Source organism: Copidosoma floridanum, unplaced genomic scaffold (assembly GCF_036245765.1).
Source record: "Copidosoma floridanum isolate Cflo_tuat_1 unplaced genomic scaffold, Cflo_Japanese_pri ptg000006l, whole genome shotgun sequence".
NCBI lineage: Eukaryota > Metazoa > Arthropoda > Insecta > Hymenoptera > Encyrtidae > Copidosoma > Copidosoma floridanum.
The window spans coordinates 958,400-984,992 of NW_028321883.1; the positions used below are offsets into that span (position 1 = coordinate 958,400).

The following is a 26,593-nucleotide window of genomic DNA, read 5'->3' on the forward strand; positions in this document are numbered from 1 at the left end:
ATATAGTACTCATAACAGAAGCACTACAAACACCTACCCACTCTGCAAAATTGGTATACCATACATTGACAATAATTTTGAAAAAATTTTAACCATGTTAAAACCCTACAATATTCACACTTACCCTCTTATTAACAATAAACTGCAGCATATCGTCCGCTTAGAAAAAGATACAACGAATAAACATAAACAGACAAATGTTGTATATAAGTTTCATTGTAAAAATTGTCCTGCGTCACATGTGGGTGAAACAAAGCGAGCGGTGGAGGTCCACATTAGTGAACATATGAAAAGTAAAAACTCTGATTCCGTTGTTTGTGCACACCAAATTAATTTTGACCATGAATTTGATTGGGATAACCTTAAAATCCTTGACAAAGAATCCAATGACAAAAAAAGAATTATTTCCGAAATGCTTTATATAAAACTCGACAAACACAACATCAATAGAAAGGAGGATGTGCTTTCCTTTAATAGAGCATACCTTCCTTTACTACGAAAGTTTAAATGTCCCGATCGAGTTCATCGCCCTTTACCGTCTACCTTTGCGGCTCCGCCTATATAAGCGCTGGCTTGTTGTTGTAATTTATTGTCAGTCGATAGCACGACCGGTGACGAGTAAGTCAACCAAACTTACGAATTCTCGCGTACCTGCAGTAACAATTCACATAAAAATTAATTTTTTTTTTGTGTTTGAGCCTTCCAGATCACTCATTGTGTGTTATTAATTTTAATTTTGTAACCTGATTAGGCTGACGCATATTGTCAGCGAAACGTTGCGCATTAATAAATCAACGCAAGAAAATTTAAATACACTTTACTTGTATTTATTTATTTTCACACATTTTGCCCCCAACGGATCACTGATCACTTTGAACTTCCAAATTCACCGGAGGGCACTGATATATACTAACAAATCTTCACCTAATAGAGTTTTAAAATCTTAATTAATCACACCCTCTTTACACTGCTTAAAGTTGCCATGGAATCGAAAACTTCGGTTCGCTTAAAAAGTATTTTACATTGTAAACGCTGTTGAATCGCTCACAGAATCAAGTACTTACGTTTGTGCTGAAACATAACAGCTTAGCTGATTGTGATTGTCAAACCCCACATTTCTTGGAGGCACATCGGAAGTTAGAAGGCGTAAAATAGTAGAAGCCTAAAGTTATTATTCTCTCTTATTTAAAGTGTACATTCTTATGGTATTAGCACAAATTGGTGTCTGGATATAAGGGCTTGAGCGCACTTGCTGTCTGAATTTTCTAACAGTAGCTCTTTTTAGGAAAAAGTCAGTTAGCCAACATCAAAATAAAGTGCACAGCTTTGATCGCAATCAGACCATACGGTAACCTTATAATTTTATAATATACCATGCTGTTCTTATAAGTAGCTGTTATTATTAAGATTTTATTTCATCACTTTAACTGAGTAATCTCGAATTTCCTTAATTTTTGTTTAGTTTGCTCATCAAACTTTCAAAATTAATTTTTCAGGCAAGAATACTCTAGAGTTTTTTATTTTAATAAATGTTTTTCGAAATTTGCTACAAAATAAACTGACTTAGCAAAAAATAAGCAAGGAGGCAACTCTACATGGTAAAAGAAAGAATTAGTCTTTTGACTACCCTAAGCAAGATAATCTAATAAAAAAGTGTTTACTGATGTTTTTTCTCAAGTGTAAAACCCTAATTTCTAAATAGCTCTTGATTAGATGGGAGATTTTGTCGAGAAATAATCGTCGTGAATTCGGCCTTTGTATACAATGATGGCATATTGCCTGATGACTCCTACATCGAGTTTGTGGGAGACAGTGCTATTGAGGTGCATACCCATGCTCACGTTGGTCAATAGTTGTTTCCCTATTTCAATAAACAAATTAGTTGATAATAATAAATTAATTAAAACTATACCGAAAAATATCTCAGAAACTTAGTTGGTTACAAACTGATGTTACAAAGTAATAAATATTCAGTACATAATGTAGGATATCACAAAACTGTAGGTTTATTGATAAAAAGATATGCAGGCAGACAATATTATCGGGCTTGTATAGCTGTATAGTTTGGCTTTGACGCAAGCTTACTGGTTTATTATTAACGTCAGTATATGTTGATTAAGTAACACCTTACACGAAGGATAGCACAATGCCAAGTTTCCTGTCAACAGTAACACTAAGTTGTGGTGTTCTTCGTTAAATACGTTAATAAATGTATGTTTGTATGTATGTATGTATATGTATAGTGAATACGAAAATGTGTAAGTGTGTGTAGATGTGTAAATGTATTGATGCTCTAGACAAATACTAGGCCCTTTTTGGTCCCGGACGAAAACTATGCTCTTTCGACATCTTGGGAGACGACTATGCCCTTTTTTCTAGTCCAGACAAAAACTATGCCCTGTTTTAGTCCTGCACAAAGAATATGCCCTTTGTTTCGATTCTAGATGAAAAATATGCCCTTTTCTTACTTCCAGACAAAGACTACATTTATTTAGCTCGGACGATAACTATATCTTGTTGCGTCCTGGTATAAATTATTATTTTTTTCTGTTCTAAAACGAATACAAGAATATTTTGCGATAGTGTGCAGTGGAAGATCAGTTGTTTTAACAAAAATTAAAAAGGCATCAATAATATATTTATGATTAAATACGTTGACAGCATAGTAAAGTACTTTCTATAATTTTCTTAAAAGCAGAGGTATTGAATTTTCGAAGCAAATAGTCTTTTTGGCACTACTAAGACCTTGACTGGCACAGTGCTAACTTTGCTAGGCCTCTTCTTCAAGCTTTTAATAATTCTCTACTTATAAATGTTTTTACAAGTATTGCTGTGTAAATCTATACACTTAGAGCATTTTATTTTATCTATTAAATACTTAAAGTTCTTAGTTTTAAATACCTTAATTTACAGTGTTGAACTTGAATTCTCTTTCTATTAACATAAGTTTGTTTTGCTTATAACTTAGGTGTATTTGAATCATATACAACACAAGAATAAGAAAATAAATAAATATAGTTTCAAGTTTAGAAAAAAGTCGTAGTCTGTGTCTGGACTCAAGAAAAAGGCGTAATTTTCTTCCGGGATCACGAAACAGCATAGTCTTCGTCTGGGCCTAAGAAAAAGGTATAGTTTTTGTCCCAACTCAAGATAAGGGTATATAGACTTCGTCAAGACTACGGTAAAAAGTGCAGTTTTTGTCGAGGTCGAGGAAAAGGCTTGCTACGAGGCCGCAAAAGGCTTGCTACATTTTATATCCGAGGTGAAAAAGCAATTAAATACAATTAAGTAGGTTTAAAATAATTTGAGCTTTAATCTTGGAGTGCAGTCTATAGAATTTGGGAGATAGACTAGATTCTTATTCTGATAAATGATTTTCTCAACACAAATAACAGTTAAAAAAATATTACTTATAAAATTTGAGCTTTAATGGAAATAAAATAATAAGACAGTATTGTTTAATAACTAATTCAAAACAAAAATATCGCACAAAGAACTTTATGTTTCTTAGAGTCAACAAAAATAAAACTTCACTCTCAGACGCTTTTTTACCATTGGAGCAATGGATAACTAGTATGGGATTCATCACTTGGTCATCTGTACTTTTTGCTAGTATATTTTGGTTTTTTCGACTTATTAAATTTTTTTGTCACGTCTTCCAATACTGGGATATAAAAAACTTTTACAACTTAGCTTTAAAAATCACTGATTCAGATTTAGAGAATTTAACGTGGCATGAAGTTCAGAAAAAAATTATAGAAGTTCAAAAAGAACAAGAAATGTGTATTCACAAAAGAGAGCTAACTGAATTAGATATTCATCACAGAATACTACGCTTTAAAAACTACTTAGTTGCAATGATTAATAAATCTCTTCTTCCACTAAAATTTCAAGTTCCACTATTTGGAGAAGTAATTTTTTTAACTCAAGGATTAAAGTACAATTTGGAGCTGCTATTTTTTTGTAAGAATTTTAACTTAAGTCTAAAATGATATGATTAGCCAGTCTAAAATGTTATTTTATTATTTTATTATAGGGGGTCCATGGTCACCATTTGAGAATAATTGGCATTTACAAGAAGATTATAAAAAATCTAACAAACGCCAAGAACTTGCAACTTTTTTATCCAAACAAATACTATGGATTGGAATTGTTAATATAATACTTTGCCCTGTAATATTTTTATGGAGGATTCTTTATTCGTTTTTCAATTATGGTGAAGTAAGTATAAACAATGTATGATTCCAACTCTGAAAAGGTTTTGTTACTATGATTGTGCTTAAATGATTGTATACTTATGACGAAATCTCAATTACTATAGTTAAGGTTATCTAGTTTATCTTTTTAATATTTTTAGTTTAATGTTTCATATGTTTCTATGCTTGTCCTTGGTCTCCTAAGACATAGCAAAAATCTATCCTTAACAGTTTTACTTTTTGGAAATTCTAAGTGATCAGTGACCCGTTGGGGGCGAAGTGTAAGAAAATAAATAAATACCAGTAAAGTGTATTTAAATCTTCTGCGTTGATTTATTGATGCGCAACGTTTCGCTGATAATATGCGTCAGCCTCATCAGGCTACAAAATTAAAATTAAAAACACACAATGAGTGATCTGGAAGGCTCAAACACAAAAATACAATAAATTTTTTTGTAAATTGTTACCGCAGGTACGCGAGAATTCGTAAGTTTGGTTGACTTACTCGTCACCTGTCGTGCTGTCGACTGACAATAAATTACAACCACAAGCCAGCGCTTATATAGGCGGAGCCGCAAAGGTAGACGGTAAAGGGCGATGAACTCGATCGGGACATTTAAACTTTCGTAGTAAAGGAAGGTATGCTCTATTAAAGGAAAGCACGTCCTCCTTTCTATTGATGTTGTGTTTATCGAGTTTTATATAAAGCATTTCGGAAATAATTCTTTTTTTATAATTGGATTCTTTGTCAAGGTATTTAAAGTTATCCCAATTGAATTCATGGTCAAAATTGATTTGGTGTGCACAAACAACGGAATCGGAGTTTTTACTTTTCATATGTTCACTGATGCGGACCTCCGCCGCTCGCTTTGTTTCACCCACATATGACGCAGGACAATTTTTACAATAAAACTTATATACTTCATTTGTCTGTTTATGTTTATTCGTTATATCTTTTCCGAAGCAGACGATATGCTGCAGTTTATTGTTAATAAGAGGGTAAGTGTGAATATTGTAGGGTTTTAACATGGTTGAAATTTTTTCAAAATTATTGTCAATATATGGTATGCCAATTTAGCAGAGAGGGTAGGTGTTTGTAGTGCTTCTGTTATGATTACTATATTTGTGTCTTTTTAATCTGACCTTTATGTTTTTATTAATAAAGTTAAAAGGGTAATTGTTTTTTATCAACAGGTTTTTCACCCTAGCAATATTCACAATATTTCGTACATTGTCGAATTTCATCAACCGGGATTCGACATTTATTCATTATGGTCACAATACGTCGATCGATGCTCCGTAGTACCAACTCTAGAGGAATATTAGTAAATAGGGAGCTGACATCTAAAGACATTAGTCTATAATTAGTAGTGGGTTTTATATTTTTTAGTTTGTTTTTCAATTCAAAGCTATTTTTAATGTGTGATATTGGAACGTTGACTGACTTCTTGAGTTCATCGTAAATTACTTTTGCTAGAAAATATGTAGGGCTATTAATAAGAGAGACGATAGGACGTAAAGGGGCATCGACCTTGTGAATTTTCGGCAAGCCATAACATTTAGCTAGAGTTGTATCTGTGAGCGACAAAGCGTTGGGATGGTATGTTCTAGAAAGGAAGCCGTTAGAGTTGAGATTCTTTAAAATGTAAGAGGTTCTCTTTTGTAGAGAGTTTAATGGGTTTTTTGAAATAATTTTATACGTCGATTTATCAGACAGTAAAATATGCATTCTTTCCGTATAGTCACTTTTTTTGAGACAAACCGTAACGTTGCCTTTGTCAGCAGAGGTGAAAAATATATCGGGATTTTTGTTTAGAAAATTTTTTGTTGATTTTAAATTTTTTGCATATTGGCGGTCCTTTCTAGAAATAGCTGGCTTTTGTTTACAAGCATTAACTAAATATTGAGATAATTTGTCACGGATTTCGGTCTTTACTCGATCGTTCGTATCGAGGTGTGAGAGACCAACTTCTAGGTTTTTGATAATACATAAAAAATCGCGTTCACTAACTATAGACTAATGTCTTTAGATGTCAGCTCCCTATTTACTAATATTCCTCTAGAGTTGGTACTACGGAGCATCGATCGACGTATTGTGACCATAATGAATAAATGTCGAATCCCGGTTGATTAAATTCGACAATGTACAGAATTTTTGTTCAATAATACTTTTTTTTACTTTTGACAACATTTTTTATCAACAAATTTTCGGCACGCCAATGGGTTCTCCTATTTCACCTTTGTTTGCTGACCTTGTAATGGACGACCTGGAAAATGATTATCTCTCCATCTTGAAAAATAACTATAATATTATTCCATCTTTTTATTTTCGTTACGTGGATGATGTATTACTTTTTATTAATGTTGACCATATTGACCAAATCTTAAATATTTTTAATTCATATCATCCCAAACTACAATTTACATATGAAATAGAGATTGACAAGAAACTCAACTTTTTAGACTTGACGATAATAAGAAATTCTAATTATTTTAATTTTGACTAGTTTGAAAAACCTACTTCTTCCGGACGAATCTCAAATTATTTTTCTGGTCATCCAGTTACCTATAAGAGAAATGTTGTTTTTAATTTGGTTGATAAGGCGATCTTACTTGCCAGTACACGTTTTCGCGGTGTAAATGTTGCTAGGGTGAAAAACCTGTCGATAAAAAATAATTACCCTTTTACCTTTATTATTAAAAACATAAAGGTCAGATTAAAAAGACACAAATATAGTACTCATAACAGAAGCACTACAAACACCTACCCTCTCTGCAAAATTGGTATACCATACATTGACAATAATTTTGAAAAAATTTTAACCATGTTAAAACCCTACAATATTCACACTTACCCTCTTATTAACAATAAACTGCAGCATATCGTCCGCTTAGAAAAAGATACAACGAATAAACATAAACAGACAAATATAGTATATAAGTTTTATTGTAAAAGTTGTCCTGCGTCATATGTGGGTGAAACAAAGCGAGCGGCGGAGGTCCGCATCAGTGAACATATGAAAAGTAAAAACTCTGATTCCGTTGTTTGTGCACACCAAATCAATTTTGACCATGAATTCAATTGGGATAACTTTATAATCCTTGACAAAGAATCCAATTATTAAAAAAGAATTATTTCCGAAATGCTTTATATAAAACTCGATAAACACAACATCAATAGAAAGGAGGATGTGCTTTCCTTTAATAGAGCATACCTTCCTTTACTACGAAAGTTTAAATGTCCCGATCGAGTTCATCGCCCTTTACCGTCTACCTTTGCGGCTCCGCCTATATAAGCGCTGGCTTGTGGTTGTAATTTATTGTCAGTCGACAGCACGACAGGTGACGAGTAAGTCAACCAAACTTACGAATTCTCGCGTACCTGCGGTAACAATTTACAAAAAAATTTATTGTATTTTTGTGTTTGAGCCTTCCAGATCACTCATTGTGTGTTTTTAATTTTAATTTTGTAGCCTGATGAGGCTGACGCATATTGTCAGCGAAACGTTGCGCATCAATAAATCAACGCAGAAGATTTAAATACACTTTACTTGTATTTATTTATTTTCTTACACTTCGCCCCCAACGGATCACTGATCACTAAGAATTTCCAAATTCACCGGAGGGCACTGATATACACTAGCAAATCAGTTTTACTTTTTAAATTAAAAAAGAATCAGCAAAATATGACAGTTCTTATATCTTTTTAAATAAAAACTATTTAATTAAAATAACGTTCAATAATGGTACCGTCAAATTTAGTATTTATTAAAAAACAAAACGACATTTTTGCCGTTTGGACAATATCCCGGCCTTCATCAGGTACACAAATTTATGAGTAATAAGAAAATTCTTTACAATACAAATTTTAATAAATACATAAATGCAAATTAAGCAAAGTGTATAGTATACCTCTGACTCTTACGAAGGGGATATACAATCGTAATGTAGTCAGAGTTTCAAGTTTCGTTGCTTTTAAGCCCTGCACATACATAAATGACACAATATATGCACATATAACAATCAAATAAGAATCCCAAGCAGTTCCTTGTGAGACATACGTAAACAGATCATAATTTCCTCATAGCATAAATGGAAGGGGCCCTCAACTCATGTACATCAAGTTAGCTCCCTTTCTTAATTGACTTAACGAGAGACTTGTAACAATTTCTTAATTTTTCTGTATCTTGTTTCCTATTAATATTATTATTGAAATAATGTATGTTTAACATTTCGGAAAACAAGCGTTTTTTATAATTTTCTTCTGAGTCTAAAATTTTTATTTTATCAAAGTTGAAGTTGTGTGTCAATTCAATGCTATGTTGCGATAGTACAGATGTATCCTTTTGTTTCTATATGTCTCTTTTATGTTCTGCCATTCATAATTTTAAAGCTCTCGATGTTTGACTGACATAACAGCAGTTGCAATTTGCACATGGTAAGTGGTAAACGACATTATTTTTATCGAGTGGAATGGTTACATATTTTTCAAGTGAAACGATCGAATTTAATTTATTTTTTTAAATGTATACAAAATCAATGTAAAGCTTCATACAAAAATATTTAGTAGGACCGTGCAAGTGGGGAATATACAATAATGATAAGATTAGTTTATAATTATTATTGTTTCTATTGCAAATGTCAATTATGTTCATGTTTTTTAAGGTATTTATTCTTTTGTTTAAAAATTCATCAATAAAGCTTTGAGGATAGTCTTTAAGTAGCTGGTAAAAATTCGCTACTGGATTGTGTCCCAAGTATATTAGATTTTCTCTCTCACCATCCAATACAACATAAAAAAGGTATTATTCAAGCATTAGTAGACTTTTCCATTAAATTAGCAGACACCTAATTCCATAACGATAATTTAAAATTAATCAATAAATTTTTACTAGCTAACAACTATCCTCAAAGATTTAGTGATGAATTTTTTAATTAAAGAATAACTACCTTAAAAAACATGAACATGATTGACATTTGCAATAGAAACAATAATAATAATCTTGTCGTTATTGTATATTCCCCACTTGCACGGTCCTGTTAAATATTTTTGTATGAAGCTTTACATTGGTTTTGTAAACATTTAAAACAATAAATTGAATTCGATCGTTTCACTTGGTAAATATGTAACCGTTCGACTCGATAAAAATAATGTCGTTTACCACATACAATGTGCAAATTGCAACTGCTGTTATGTCAGTCAAACATCGAGAGCTTTAAAATTAAGAATGGCAGAACATAAAAGAGACATATAGAAACAAAAGGATACATCTGTACTATCACAACATAGCATTGAATTTACACACAACTTCAATTTTGATAAAATAAAAATTTTAGACTCAGAAGAAAATTATAAAAAACGCCTGTTTTCCGAAATGTTAAACATACATCATTTCAATAATAATATTAATAGAAAACAAGATACAGAAAAATTAAGAAATTGTTACAAGTCTCTCGTTAAGTCAATTAAGAAAGGAGGCTAACTTGATGTACATGAGTTGAGAGCCCCTTCCATTTATGCTATTAGGAGAACGTGATCTGCTTACGTATGTCTCACAAGGAACTGCTTGGGATTCTTATTTAATTGTATTATGTGCATATATTGTGTCATTTATGTGTGTGTAGGGTTTAAAAGCAACGAAACTTGAAACTCTGAGTACATTACGATTTTATATCCCCTTCGTAAGAGTCGGAGGTATACTATACACTTTACTTAATTTGCATTTATTGTATTTATCAAAATTTGTATTGTAAAGAATTTTCTTATTAGTCATAAATTTTTGTACCTGATGAGGGCCGGGATATTGTCCAAACGGCCGAAACGTCGTTTCGTTTTTTAATAAATACAAAATTTGACAGTACCACCATTGAACGTTATTTTAGTTATTTAGCTACTGTCATGGGATGTCGTATGTTATAAAAACCATTTACTTTATTCAATTTAATATAGAAAATCTAGTTTGCTTCGGAGGTATTAATTCTCACTTTATTGAATAAAACGCATTATAAACTTTTGAAACAACACATCAAATAAAAATATACCAGAATGGCAGCAAACGTATTTGTCTCACTTTTCCGTACTAGTTATCTGATTTTTTAAGAGAAGTGACAAATTTTTTAAGGAAATTTTTAACACAGTCCATTTTGCCTCATAGTTTTTAATGAACGCAAAACTTGACTTATCGATGTATTTTGCTAAAATAATTAGAGCAAGTGATTAACATATCATTGGTTCAGTGTAAGAAAGAGTTTTTTTAGAAGCAATGTCAAGAGAGCCTTTTCAAACTTAAAGGCAAAAAAGGTACTTTTTAGATTTTTGAGCAAGCGTGAGCCTTTTCTAACTCTGGGGCAAGAAAAAGGCTCTTCAGAAGTTTTTTTACTTGATTTCAATTTAGTAATACGTCCAATATAGAAATACAAACGCTTTTAAATTATACCTATTCTTATACTTTTTACTGTATATTTTTATGTGTCATGCAAATGGTCATAAGAAAGGATTTTAATAAAAAAAATTTTAATGACAATAAATAGTCATTTACTGCGGTTGATATTAAAGTGATGCATAAAATTAGATTTCTTATGTTTTTAGAACAATGATGATTATTATTTTGATGGACAGCAAATAACGATTTGGTCCACGATACTATAGTTTTTGGTGATTAATTCATCAATTAAGAAACGCTTTGCATCATAAGTTTAACGGCGCTTTTTCAATAATTTTTTCTTAAAAATTAAAAACTTGCTGTATGTCTACAGGTTGAAAGCGCTTTTTTTATACATAATTTTTTTATCTTTTAAGAAGCGCCTTGCTTAATGATTTTAGAGCTGTATTTTTTTCCAATAATTTCCTATTTGATCTCATTTACCTGATATTCAGGACGATCGTTATGTCTCATATTTATTGGTCCATGGTGCTTATGTAATAAATAATAAGCTTATCAATTAAGAAGCGCATTGAGTCAGTCATACTTATATGTTAAATATTAAAATTTTATGTACCCATTTTAAATGTATTACCAACTTAAAATCAAGCGAAAAAAACTTTTTTCTAAAAAGTTTTTTCTTGCCCTGTAGCTGAAAAGGCTCTTGCTTACTCAAAAATCACTGACCTGACGTTATACATAGTTAAGTGAAAATCTACCTAAAAGTGATTAAATTCATTATGCATGTCATAGTGGCATTTTGCTAAAATTCTTTATGAAGTGGCTAGTCTAAAGACTGCACACTTTATTCAATGTATACAACTGCGGAGATTATTTCTGTAACGTGAAAGCGTAGTTAATTGAAACCAGTAGTCAATGGGTGTTTGGATATCTGAGTATGAAGTAATACTTTTCTCGCAGATAATATATAAATGTAGATATAAATTTTACGAAATGATGTATTAAATAATCCACTACGGTGTATCAAAGGTGATGCAATTATCCTTAGAATTAGGATATTCAGTAGTAACGTTGGTGTTAGATGAACAGGTGGGTGTGAAGACAGTGAGACAAGAATTCACTGAGTCACTCTGCATTGAATCAAAATCGAATATTAAACAAATTTTAAGAAGTCACAATCTTTACTATCTTGAGGTTCGAATGTAATACAATAAAATTTAAAAAAATACAAAGTAGGTAATACAAAGACGTGTCTTTTAGCAAAAAGAAAACGGACGAGAGCAAGTGCGTCGACAAACTGTGTTCGTGATGAATGAGATCGAGCACGTGGTGGACTGTATGATTGAGTGTAAGCTGGATTTGGGAGAAGATGAGATTGTCAGAGAGGTATAAAAAGATACACGGCATACTTTTGATAACAGGGAAATATATTGCTAATAAAAACACTCTCTGAATAAAAATTGATGTTTAATGTCAGAACACGTGAAAACTATTACAAACTAGAGCTATGCGACTTGCTTCAACTGGCTTGCGAGACTGACTGACTGCAACTACAGCAGCAGCGAGCTTCTGGTACAGTTAGGTATAGGATCGCGCAGATTGGCTACTACTACAAGCGCATATACGACCTTAACTGGTACGAAAGATTAAGGCGCCAAATTTTAAATTAGGTAACCATTATTGCTTCAAAAAAAGGAAATTAAAAAAGGTGCTTTAGTTTTTAACAGACTGACTGCGTGGGAAGAGAAAAAACAATAGTAATGACGCTGCAGCGTCTCGACTTCTTGTTACTACGCATGCGCTGAAATTTAGTTATGAGCGCCAAATATACATCTCACAGTTTTGAAAATACATGAATCTGCTATTTTACATGTAAAGCAAACTGTAGAATCAAAAATCTAAATACTTGAATATACTAACACCAAAACAAATCTAGGGTACAAGAAACTGGATAGCTAAAAAACAACTTTAATAATGGTAAGAAGAGAATACTTCTTACTATTTGCAAATGAAATGATTGAATTTTCTTTACAAATGGTCCTGGTAAATCAAGAAAAACTTTTTAATGCTAGACATAAGATTCTTGGACTTTCGTCAGACTTGAACAAGAAAATGATCCCTTTCTTAGAATTTGAAACTGATTGAAAAAAATTAAGAGGTTGTGCAATTATCGTTGGAATGAGTACATGTATGTTAATTAGGTATGACTTTAATAAATATTTCAATATCTAGTGAATAAACAATTATAAACAGTTTATTATGTAGATAAGAATAGTTTATATTGAAGCCATGGCACAATGTGCTGCCAAGCTGGCTGGTACGAAACTGAGCGCATTCATCAAATCTTCCAATGATTTTGAGATAATTTTCTACCACCTACGCTGATTACAACTCTAACGTCACACTTATATCTGTCACATACGCTCACACACTCATTTATAGTCTGTACTTTAAATTCAAAACATATTTTTGTGTAAAAGGTTAAGTAAAACCATCCTGTAGTTTCACTTTCTTTCATAGGGTACTGTTGCATGCCAGTGAATGTCCCTTCAGGACGTTCATTGCGCATAGGTTTTTTTGACAAATATTATTCAAACATCGAGTTTATACTTGAAATAGCATGAAAAATACCTACAAAAATTTGCAGATCGTTTAACTGAACCTTTTCTTATATGTTTAATTCAAGAAAATCGCAATGTAACATGTAACCTTACGGAAAAATCACGTGAAATTGCATGTATGTAATAGAAACCTCCTAATTTTTGTTTGTGTGAAACTTTACTATTAAATAAACCTTTTAAATTTTCAAATAGATTCGCAAGCTGTTTTTTTAAATGAAACAACAAAGGAAAGGTCGAGTATGCGTAAAAGCATGTATGTAAGTATATCCATATGGAAAAAATATTTGCCAGCTTTGCTAGATATTTGCGCTCCTTTCACCTCTCTGAACTTTTTCCCTGCTAACTGTAATGAACTTCCTTAAGTCAAAAAATCACCTTAGTCACGAATAAAAAGTTTGCAAAAGGGTGAAACGAAATAAAAATCAATTAATCATTCATGGAATACAAAATAATGTTTTAAAAATTTTGGAAATTTTTGAAAAATTGTATAAACAATCGTAAAACTAAAAAATTGATAATGAATAAATGAATATTGATGAATACATAGGAAAGCTAATCTACTGAAGTATACTCATTCCTACGTTTCAAAAAAAATTATTGACCACAAAGAATTAGTTTAATAAAGAATAATTTATTTATTTATATAATTTTTAATCAAAGCCAAAATAATTAATAAACAATAAATTAATACTTATATTAAAAATAAGTTACGAACTATACAAAAATAATAAGTAACTAATATCCTAATATTGGAATCGCCCATAAGAAAAAGGGTAAGGAACTTTCGTGTTGTATCGGAGTACGCGATACTGGAGGCAGCTGTCCAGTAACGTTCTAAGGTAGTTTGGTACATTTCGTCTCTTTATTTTGGAGCATTTGGCCGAATTCAAGGCATTTTTGACGTCGAGAGTTACCAGGACGTACACACTTCTCGTCTTATGTGAGGGTTTCCATGTCTTCCTAACTGACTCAAGAGTCTTAGCCATAACCATGACCGTCAAATGTCTCGTTTACAATCCGTACTGGTTGTCCGAGGGCTGACCTCTTCTCTCAAGCGAGTTCGTATCAGTCTTTCGAGCATTTTCCTAGAAATGTCCAGCATGCCTAAAGATCAAAATGACGAGGGGACCAAAGGGGTGGTTTATCTTTATTCAAAAGGACGAGTCTTTGGATCTTTCAGGGGTCACTGAACAGTCCAACGTGCAAGCATGCATTAATCGTGTCCAGAAAAACGTGTGGCTTCTCCGCAGCTATGACCTTAAGGATTTCAGATAATACTCCGTCTGGACCAGGGGCCTTGTGATCTAGCGTCTCCAAGACCACTGACTTCAGTTCATTGAGAGTAAAGAGAGGCACTTAGCCTATACTTATGTCCTCTCACCTCCTTTCTGGATGCTCCGGAAAAAAACAAGAGATCACCTTCTGTTAGAAGAAAAGCTCCATCGGCGATACCGGTCCTGAGCCGTGCAGTCTTTTTATTGGGATCTGGTAGCCAAGGCTCCACATGTCTGTCTTTATTTCAGCAATGAGTTTGTGCCAGCATCGGTTCTTGCTTACTTTGATCGCTTTCACTGAGCCTTTCTTACTTTGTGTCGCTGTGTAAGATGGAGTAAGTCACTGTGCATCTCCACGCAGATTTTCAATTTCTTCAGCTCTTTAGTAGCACAAACTCTAGCCTCGCCTAAAGGTCGTTTTTATTACTTGTCATACAAATCCACTGGTAGGAGTAGTTGGAATGGTAGTTAAGCATAGTTTTTTTTTTTTTTTTTTTTGACGAAGGGGGAATGCCTTGATTGTAACTGCAGGGAATACAATAGTGTGAGACACAGTAAATTAATTTATTAGATCACCAATACCTATCAAAACCTCCATATGCCACGAGGCTTTGATTCCACCATAAAAACGCCTAAGCATTACTTCAGGGTAGAGTCACGAGTAAGATCACCGCATCTTACAGGATCAACGAGCAAGCTTGCTACCATTTGCTGAAGGTGCCAATTCTCTCCAGTCCTGCAAAAGACTTGGCGTTCCTGAGGAACAACACTCGTTGTGTAGTGCTTTTTTGTAGGTTGCATACTTTGAAAACATCTATAATGCTTGATGATTTCCCTAGCTGATAGTAAGTGTATTCAGTGCAACCTGGGTCCGCATTAGTCTATTGTGCTCCTTAAGGCTTTGACACCTCAGGTGTGCCCTGCTTGGATTTTTTTCTTGGCCTCGTCGACTCTTTTAAATGTTGAGCAGTTTCAGTTTTTATCGTTCAAGCTTTGACACTGGAAATCTAACTTAGACCTGGGGACCCGCAAATAGTGCTCTGACCTGCTTGGTACCCGTAAGCATTAAAGAGTGTACTTGTATCTACTATCTAAAAAGCTCGTACGATGAGGAAACTAGTAAAAAAAATCCTGCCTGGAGTAGTAGTAGTTTTTTTTTTTTTTTTGTGCAGGCAAGGAAAATGCCTTAATGCACGCTGCAGGGATAGTATTAGTGTAGTAGTCAGTAGATATTTTTATTAGCGTTCGTAAACACTTTCGGATCAATCGCTCCAGTACCTTGCCCGAGTCGTCCAACACACACAGAGACCACAATGATGCTGGGGTCGCAGGTGAACCCTTACTCTTGTCCAGAAGAACGAGGCGTTGGATCTTCCATGGCCCGCCGAATATGCCTGCTTTCAAGAAAACATTAGACACATTTACCAGAATATGTGGTTTTTCATCTGCCATGATCTTAAGGACTTCATTAGGTATTTCGTCAGAACCTGGGGCCCTTTGTCATATTAGCGCTGATAGAGCTATAGACAGTCTCGTTTGCGTGCACAAAGGAGCCTCGTCCACTATGGCCGTCTCGATCCTCTCCTCTTTTGCACGTATCGGAAAAAAGCCCTGACAAAAGCAACAGCTCCATGAGCCCCACTGCTCCCGAGTCACTTAGTCTTTGTTTGACTATGTGGTAACCCAGGCTCTAGGTGTCTCTGTCAACCTCGGCAACAAGTTCGCGACAAAAATGGGTTTGTCTCTCTCTAGTTTTTTCTTTGCATTCTTGTAAAATGCCACCGCCTCTTTCGCATCTTTCCTTCGCTGGAAGCACTGGGGTCTGTGACGGAGCCTGTGAAACTCCCTCCGTATGTCAGCAATTTTCTCGGTCTACTAATAGTTTGGTCTTCGAGTTGACTTGGCGGATTTTCGGTGCATACTTGCATTACACCATTCTTTGATGCGTTACATGGACCTCACGAGTCGCTCTGCCTCCACTGGTACTGAGATAGTGTTTATGTCAGCTGGATGCGGCGCATTGACCAGGGCATTGTAAAGCGCTTCTCTATTAAGTTGCACTACATTCCACAAAATCGCTAGCGCTCTGAGCGCTTTTTGTGATACAGCACTACACAACTCACCAAGATCAATATCACCAAACTGATGATCACTTGCCGAGTAGTCCTCTAAAATTCTCTAGGCAGAGAACCGCGCTGCTATTCCTGGCGTTGCGAGCGTCACATCGACTACCGAACCCCGACCACATAACCTCTCTCCGTAAACACACACACAGCATCCTCAAGAACAGCGATCTGATCCCGAAAAACGCTAATCGTTATGTTAGGGGAGATGGATCAACTTAAATAGGTAACGTGGCCTCTTTTGATCCCTGAAAAACTACTCCCTGTTCGAAAGTCGTGAAATCGAAAAATCGGAAATTTAGCTCTGTTGTGGACCTTGATAGCCACCCTACCCATAAGATCTGCGTACCAGCATGTTCTTGAACGGTCACAATACTGCACACTTTTCATAAGCAGCGTCTGTGAGATGCAAGATCTCTAAAAGTTATCCCGAAGGATCAGCGCCATGGCGATAGCCTGTCCCTTTCAGCTGCTTTAAGGGCCGCACATCTAACGGAGCCAGCTACACGGTGCAGTTCAGGTGTTGGGGTTATGTCTTGGCATAGGTAAGAGCTAACCTCTTTTTTGGAAAAGTCCTAGTCTGATGACCACTTTTACCACATCTTCAACATGCTCCAGTTCAGTTGGTGATCTTGAAGTTACCTACAAAATGCCAAAAGCCTAAGCACCTGAAGCAGCATTCTTGCCTACTTTTTGCAGGGCCAAACGTGCAGTTAACCCACCTAATTTTTGTATTAGATGTTTTATCTGAGAAGAAGGTGGGGCCAAGGACGTGCTTACCCATGCAACGCGATTTTCTCATAAGGAACCAAATGTTAGACAAACTTCTGTATGCTCTACCTTATCCGCTAGAAAAGCTTTAACTGCGTCTTCTATATTTTCTTTAGTGACTGCCGTGTATATGTCTTTTATTTGATAACATGCCTTTGGTAGCAGAGACCGTACCCCTGCGTCGCCCCCAACCACTTTACCAAAGGCACTTTCCATCTTTGCTTGGGCTTCTATCATGGCGTTTTTTAGTTCTGCCACTACACCACACCTACTAGTCAGGTAAAATTACTTGATTCGTGGCCTAAAAAAATATGAAATTGCAAACTTCACTTTTGATATTTTTTTTTGTTGGATAATAACAATACAAATAATATATTAAGTTTGAACGCCGATCCTAATAAGGCAAGATGGTTAAGAAAAATGGTAATAGTCGTCAATGTCACTTTTTTGCGATTTACGGAAAAAACTTTGATTTGACTATTAAAGTGTATAAAAATGAGAAATGCTTACAAAAAATACCAATCTAATGAGTTTTTTGAGCTCCGATCAGTTCAGTAATTTTTTAGTAAATTGCAAAAAACCACTTTTTTGTTCCATTTTTTCGAAATTCCACAACTTTTGTTCTGTTGAATATGAAGACTAAAAACTTTGACATAATATTACAGATTTTTATTCATGTAGAAAGTTTTAGCAAGATCAATGTTATACTTTTTGGGAAACTTTAAAAAAACTAAAAAAAGGTCCTTCCAAAAAATCGTCTTTTGGACCAACTTTTCAAAGTGTTTTTGTTAATCGTGAGTTGCTCTACAACATTCTCCAATGTCCTACCATTATACCAAGCCAAAATGTGAAAAAAATTGATTTTAAAAAAGGGAGCTTCCGTGGTCTGGTAGTGGGGGGCCGCCGAGCTCGAAATGCGTCTAGAGGAAAAATCCTGCAAAATTTTAATTAAAATTTTTTTTATATCTCCCTACGTTTTAAAACATCGAAGGTAATTATAATAATAATAATATAATAATATATTACTCACAATTGTGTACTCGTAATTTTATGTACTAGATTTTCTAACTGCACCCGACTACAAGTGTTTCATGGTACATTGAGGTGCTTAAGCCTATCTACGTGATGTAGACCGTCTTAATGTTCTTAAGGACATCTGCATATCCTTTTCTTCTGCTGGCATAACTAATACAGCCTCAGGCTTCCTTTTTTGTCGGGGTGGTTTCTGGTCCTCTTTACCTTTGTCGTTACTTGGATCCATTTGTTTTCCTTCCCTGTAGCGTCCTTCTTGCTGGCTTCTCGGCCCTTGTGGAGTAGCAGAGATTGATGCAAAATTTCTTCCCCTGTCTCTCTTATGGGTATGGGAAGTTGTGCTGGGAGGGCTTAGAGTCGTGTTTTTCCTCTTTTGTTTAGCAGACTTATTAATGCGCAATTCCTTGCTTTCCTTATTCAGCTAAGATAACAGAATTGTGGAACCTCCTCTCAGCTTAAGCAATTCCTGTATTGCTTTTTCCGCTGCCTCAACTCTCTCTTTGATAGGCACTGGCTAATCAGCTTTCTTCGTCTTCTCGAGATAGAGCAACTTTTTTTCGATGCATGCTCAGCAGCACTGCTACTCCATATGTTGATTTTATTGCTTTTAGACTTAACGGATTTAGCATCACTCAGATCCAAAACGAGTTGGTTCTGACTCTGGAGCCGACTCTTTACTTTCTAGATTAGGTTTGTTTGATGCTTACTCTGAGCAACTTCAGTGAACACTTTTTGACTACCTAACTCAGTTAAAAAAATACTATTCATCCCTGTAAAGCAAAAGTTTTGTCCCAGCATTCCTACCAACCCATGTGGATTCATCAGCCTATGGATACTGCCGTTGCCACCACTAATACATTTCTGAAGGGTGGCGCTGGACTAGGTAGGTAAGCCTGAGATGTATTTCGTCCTGTCACGATTGTCCACTTTCACTTCCTCGAGCTTCATGCCTCAGCTAAAAAGTGATTGACTCTCTGGAGAGTATTTTAAGACGTGACACGGCAAAAAGTACTCATCACAATGGAGAAGCCATGCAGCCAAAGGAAATCAGCAAAGCCACACCAGTAACCTCGCCAGTACAAGCGAGAGCATGCCAGACTAAGCAGGCACGAAAGTCAAGCAGATTCTACTCTGCCCCCAAATCAGCATAGCCCTATAGGCCTCTGCCTGCCCAGCAAAACCATCAAAGCAGCACAACCAATCCAATCCCATATCACTTGGCTCCCTTAGTGTCAGCCGATTGGCTGGACCTAGTTATAAATCTAGCCTCCTGTCTTGCAGTCAGTAGAAGCCAACGACAGTTTGGTCCACTTTGGCAAGCAGCCTAGGTATCGCCTTGCTGCACAGGATCTCCCTTTGCCTGTTATGGATCTCAACGAACGGCATACACGGTGAGCCTTCTGCCCTGGACTAATGACTATTTTTTAGGAGTTCTCAAAAATAGTAGACTAGGTGATAGGGTAGTATTAGAGTGTAGGCGTGCAATTTTCTTGTGTCGTGTCTACCCCAAACCATGAGCCAGGATAACATAATCACCACCTCACAAACCCCGGCTGTGCGAGAAAGTACCAGCTGGTGTGCACTAAAAGTTCCCTCCATATAGTCTTTCAATGGCCAGATTTCTTAATTAAATGAATCGCCACATCCTTTTTATTTACGGATGTCCATCTTTATCTGTGGTAGAGATATCCGGGCCACCCGAGTCTCTGCATCAAGTCTTGCTTCCTACTCTTGCCCAAGCACAGGGTTACAGGTGGCAGCCAACTCCCAACAGTCCCAACGGTCCGAAGCGTCCACCACACTGGAGTATGTCAGTATTATTGTATATGAGTGTTAATAAGATTATGTGAAAAAATTGGAGAGGTTAAGAGTAGTGTAAGAAAGAAAATATGCCGTCAGTTTATGGTTTTCGACAAAGTTATGCATACCGTGTAGGGGGGGGGGTAGTATTAGTGGTAGTGATGGTTATGGTGGTGGTAGTAGTGGTAGTGTTTTTTTGTAGAGGGAGAGGAAATGCCATAATGCATACCGCAAAGATAGCAGTGTTTAACTTCTTTGGAAACTATTTCGTCAAGTGTTACTATCGCCGTTCTTTATCTCTTAGCATTTGCTTTAAGAAGTTGAACCTTCAAGTTTTAGTTCCCGCTTCGATAACCTTTGTAAATGACTTCCTTATTTCTCCTTCTTTGACAATACTGCCCAAATCGTAGACTTCCAGCGTCATTTTTCGTGCAGTCGTTACCACCTATCCTTGGCCAGCTACTGACTTTTCAACATATTAAGTAAGACTTGCAATATCTTTTATTACTTTGGATTTTAACAGCAAATCTCTTTTTTTGATGGCTACGACACTTTCCACAATAACTACTGTATAGTCTGGGTTAAAACCTACTTTCATTAACTTTAGTCTTCCAGCGGAGGTTTGTTCTTCACCTACCTTAACCTTAACATTTGTCACCGCACTTGAATCTTTTGTGATGGTTCCCTTTACTGCTTGAATCGCTTTTTTGTTTTTCATGGCTTATAATTTATTCTTATTGGCCGCAGCTCTTTATTTTTTTTCAGGGCTTTCTAAAGGACTTCTTATTCTTTTAGCACGTTTCATTTCCTACGGAGTAGTGTTTTGGGTTTTTCTCTGGAAGTGCCGTCGAAAATTATCCCTTTTGTGCTCCCTATACTGCGAGGATTTTAAGTAGTCCTTCCAAAATCTATAGTAACTTTTTTTTATTAGTGAGAGCATCCTCTCTGATACTTTCTACTGATTCAAAGTGTTTACGAGCAGCTTAAAGACCAGCTTTAATAACATTTGCCGCGTTACCATAATTTTGCTTAATGGATTCAAGTGCCTTCTCAATCTTCATTGTTGCAGATTGAACTTGCTGATGATTTTCATTTTTTTCAGCCTTAGTTCTGCACTATCTCTATTCATTGGGGCAAGCTTACATTGCACCTGGTTGCCGATAACACTGAAATCACTTTCCTGGCTTACGTTGCTACCTAAGCTTGAAAGACTTGGTATCCTACCATTGTCTAACGATGGCTATCTAAAGCTTAGAAAACCTTGTTGACCATCTTAAATGTCTTTATGCCCCCTGCCTCAAGAGTCCCTGGGGCCTTACTGCTTGGCGTTAGATGATGCAATCGAACACACGTTCTTTGTGTGCAAAAGAAGGCACCGTAAGCGCCAGCAGCTCGTAAACAGGCTTGGCAGGGAACCCACTCCTGAAAACATGATCTCTGAGATGCTTGAAACTAAATAAAGGTGAAAAGCTGTGGATGGCTAAATCAAGTCGATCGTTCGTCGATAAAAAGTAGAGGAGAAAGCTGACGCGAAGAATGCGGGGGTTGCTGAGTAGGCCTTTTGAGGTGACAAGGTTTTCAAGAATAGGTGAGATTTGATACAGACCCAAGCTGCACTATGCACACCCACTGATCAGCAATAAAAAGCATCAATGGATTAGTAGCGCTTACAAGGAATACAGTCTACAAAGAACTGCTAGAAAATGGGTCCTGGTTCTTTAAGATCTCAAGTTATTTTTTAGACTCAAGGGGATTGGCACCTAAGTAACTGGTGGCGAGCTTTAACGCTAATGCTGTAAAATACAATGTTTTTCCTGGTGGCTCCACCCTTATGTAATGCTAACATGGTTTTAGGGTGAAACTTAAGCCATGTAATACGGAAGGGGGGGGGGTTTAGTAAGTACTAGTGGTCTAATAAAAAAATATACTAAGTTCCACTCTACCATTGTTCCCGCGATGTGCAACAAGGTATTTCCCTCTATTTAAAGAAAGCAGTGAAAGTGAAGGCCCCTGACATGGCCGTTCGACTGTCGGATAGCACTTTCACGTGGAATCGGGTTGCCTCCGTTGAAACACCTGCGACGACGTCTATGATACTGGATATAACGGATACCATAAGGCTGGGCTGGGTAAAACACAGAATGTGGCTGAAATCCAAGGCTGAGTGCTGCTTCACATGCCTAGGCTTTGGCCACATTGCCAGGCAGTGTGGCTGACCTGGAAGGACGAGAGCGTGCTGGAGATGTGGTGAAAGGGGTTACGTGGCACATAACCACTTCAAAAAAGAAAACAGCTGTTATCTGTGTGAGAGCGTGAACCTGAATCTGGACACTGCACACTTCGATAGATCTGCCGGGTGTCGAGCGCTGTGGGCGTTTGCAGAAGCAGCTCAGCAGATATGGCTGTGATTCTGTACATAAATCTTAATAAGATCATTTTGGCGCACGATCTGCTGGACCAGTTCTCTCACGCCTGTGGTGTCAACTTGCTTTATAAATGAGCCGTCCTGCACAATATCGGGTCAGCGATGGTACAGTGACAGCTGGATGTACAGTCCTGGTCCGTAGTGGCCAACTATCCGTAACCAACAGTGAAGATGGAGACGGGCTCACGTGGATCAAGTACGAACGTGTAACTTATGTCAGCTGATATTTATCGTCTTACATAACGATTAGTGACTTCAGAGAGCGGCTTGCCAAACTCGAAGACGTTGTTCGTGTGTGCGGAGAAAGTAGCGACATAGTTCTGGCCGGCGACTTCAACTCTAAGGCCATCGCTTGGGGGGAGCCGAAAACTGACTCCAGAGGACGGGTGGTGCTAGAGATGGCTGCAAGGCTAAATCTTATTGTAATTATAACTGGATACTCAGCTCAATTGAAAATAATTATGTAATTTTGTTACATGTTTTGTTACATGTTACTTATTAATAATACGTAGTGGAAATATGTGTTGGTTTGGAAGCTTTCATCACCTAATTTTGTCACGTATTTTGCAGTCATGAAGTATTTCTATGCTCAAATAGTTTTAAAATATAATTACGACGTGCATTAACATGATCGTAATAGTGTCATCATTCGTATAGTAACGCCAAAACAGGGGGGTTTAATTATTTTTTCTTGGACTTAAAGAAAGTGGAATTTTTTTTTTTTTTAATATTCTTAATACTACTGGAATTCAATATAAAATACTAAAACCCCCCTGTTTTAATGTAACTATGCTAATAATACCGTTAGTACGATCGTGTTAATGCACGTTGTAATCATATTTTAAAATTATTTTATTATAGAAGTACTTATGACAGCAAAATACGTAATAAAATTAGGTGAGGAAAGGTTCAGAACCAACACGTATTTTCACTACGTACTGATATGACGTATTTTTGATACGTTCTTAAATACGTAAAAAAACTACATTATTATTTTCAATTGGGAGTCGTCCTGGTCCGCAGTGACAAATTCTTCTTAACTGACAGTGAAGATGGAGGCGAGTATGTGTGGATCCGGTCTGGACGTGCAACCTTCGTTCGCCGCTACTAATCTCCTAACACAGTGACTGGTGTCTTCAGAGCTTGGCTTGCCAAACTCAAAGACGTTGTTCGTATGTGCGGAAAGGGTAGTGACACAGCCCTAGCTGGTAACTTCAACTCCAAGGCCATCGCCTAGGGGAAGCCGAGAACTGACTCCAAAAAGCGGGTGATGCTAGAGTTGGCTACAAAGCTAGACTTCATCATAATGAACTCTGGTGGTTCAGCAACGTTCAGACGGCCTAGTAACCAGGACACGATCATCGATCTTACGCTGGTGTCGTCACATGTAGCGGCATGAGTGTCTGAATGACAGGTCCTGGAAAACTACATGGCCAGTTATCACCAGTATGTTAGCTCCGTGTCAAACGAGAACCGTGGTACAAGCTCGCGAGAAGAAATCTGAAGGTGCGTTACTGACAGGAAAATGGCAAAATCTTTGGTGAGGGCGATCAAAGTAAGCAAGAACCCAGACTACTGCGAACTCATCACTGAGGTGAATAAGGAAATGTGGGGCGTAGGCTACCAGAACGTGTTAAAAAAACTAAGTGACTCGGACCTGATGCCACCGATAGTACCTTTCTTCTTTAAGAGTGTGGTCTCTTGCCTCTTTCGGAAGCATCCTAAAAGGCGGTAAGAGGACATAAGAGCAGGCCAAGTACTTTTCTTTACCAGATTAAAGTCGATGTTATTAGAGGCGTCGGGGCAAAAGGCCTCTGGCTCTGACAGGGTGCCGTCCGAAATCCTTAACGTCATAGCTGTGTAGAAGCCATGTGTTTTGCTAGACATGTTCAACGCATGCCTGTGTGTTGGACTGTTAAGTGAGTGTTAGAAAATCCAGAGGCTTGTTCTTTTGAACAAGAGCAAATCACTCCCCCTGGTCTTCTGTCGTCATTTCGACCCTTAGGTATGTTAGAAAATTGTGAAAAAATGCTCGAGAGGCTGATAAAAACTTTCTTAAAAGGAGAAGTCAGCCGATTGGATAATCAGTATGGGTTTCGAAAGGGGCGTTCGATGGCTATGGCTGTGACTGAGATTCTTAAGTCGGTTAAGGAGGCATGGAAACTTTTTCATAAGACAAAAAGTGCGGTGTCCTGGTGACTCTCGACGTAAAGAATGCCTTCAACTCGGCCAAATAGTCTGGCATGATAAGGGCTTTAAAGTGGCAGAACGTATTGAACTACCTAAGAAAGATCCAGGAAAGAGTACTCCGGTACGATACAAAAGACAAACCAAAAGAGAAACATGGCCGCGCAGGTATCTGCCCTTGGACCTGACTTCTGAAACCTGGTCTATGACAAACTTTTGTGCCTTGAAATGATTCCGGAGTCAAGCTGACAGGCTTTGCTGATTACATCGCATTAAACGTTATAGCAAGATCCCGAGAGGAGGCCAAGCGCAAAATATGGTAAGCAGGATCACGGTTTCGAATGGGCGATCGAAAAGACAGTGATAGTCGTTCTCACCAGGTAGAGATGGTTTGGAAGGCACTTCTACTCAAACGTTGCGGGTTAGGTCATCTGCGCTAGTCTGGTGGTGCGCTACCTAGGAGTGTGGATCGATTCATGGCTCACTTTCTGGGAGCACATCAGAAGAGCAGCCGACAAACCCGCTAGTGTCTCCGGGACGCTTTTACGGTTAATGCCAAACGTTAGGGGTTCACGGAAAGCCAAAAGACGGCTTCTTGCGCCAGTCTGTAACTCCATTCTGGTATATGACGTGGAGGTTCAGGTGGATGCGCTCGCGAGAAGGGACATCCATGAGCGCTTTACTTCGGTGCAGTGCATCAAACCCCTACGGATCGTGTGCGCCTATCGCACGATCTTTTTCCTTGGCTCTGGTGACGGAAGTAAAAGTGACAGGCTGGAGAAAACGTTGATGACTTGGCAACAGGAGTGGAATCAGTCTGGTGTGGAAATGTGGACGTACCAGTCAATACCGCACCTGTGACCATGGGTAAAGAGATGACATGGAAAGGTCAGTTACCATCTCACCTAGTTTCTCTCCGGGCGAGGCTACTTAAATGCCTATCTCAATCTTATAGCACCACCCAAATGCACGTATTGCTCTGTGCTGGAACGAAGAGGGGTGGAGGGCGGTGGATCGCTTTGTCAGGCTGCTCATTCAAAGAAAGAAAAAGGAGAAGAGAGCCGCTCTCGGATGTCTCTTCTGGCGAGTGCATCTGCCCATAACTCTGTGCCGTACAGCAGGATTGAGTTAGAGACCGACGCAAGAAGCCGTCTTTGGACTCCTAACGTTCGGCATTAACCGTAAAAGCACCCAGAGATCCTAGCAACTTTGTCGGCTGCTCTTCTGATGTGCTCCCAGAAAGTGAGCCGTGAATCAATCCACACTCCTAAGTAGCGCATCACCAGACTCGCGCAGATTATCTCACCCACAACATACAGGCGGAAGTGCCCTCCGAACCCTCTCTGCCTGGTGAGAACGACCATCTCCGTATTTTCAATCACCAGTTCGAAACCGTGATCCCGAAGCAACTGTGACAATATCGTGACCGCCAACCTAATTTTGAGCTCGGCTTCTTCCCGAGATCTTGCTGTGACGTGCAACGCTTAGTTATAAGCAAAACCTGTCAGCTTCACTCCTGGAGACATTTCAAGGTGCAGAAGTTCGTCATAGACCAGATTCCAGAGGTCGGATCCAAGGGCAGATTCCTGCGCGACCCCTGACGTCAGACGCCTCTCTCTTGGTCTGTCTTTTGTGTCGTATCGGAGTACTCAGTCCTAGAGATAACTGTCCAGGATCTTTCTCAGGTACTCCGGCACATTCTGACGCCTTAAGGCCCTCATTACGTTGGACCATTTTGCCATGTTAAAAAACATTCTTTACATCAGTCGCCAGGACACAAA

The 26,593-nt window shown here is 37.3% G+C and overlaps 1 protein-coding gene across 5 annotated transcripts in view; it reads left to right on the forward strand.

Moving 5' to 3' along the window:
- Window positions 1–26,593, forward strand: part of Atg9 (autophagy-related protein 9) — a 363,261-nt gene that overhangs the window by 182,880 nt on the left and 153,788 nt on the right. For all 5 annotated transcript variants that reach the window (XM_089598548.1, XM_089598546.1, XM_089598547.1 and 2 more), the window contains 2 exons: window positions 3,512–3,963; window positions 4,037–4,221. In XM_089598548.1, coding sequence (XP_089454674.1) covers window positions 3,512–3,963; window positions 4,037–4,221 — 637 coding nt within the window. The remainder of the gene's footprint in view (window positions 1–3,511; window positions 3,964–4,036; window positions 4,222–26,593) is intronic.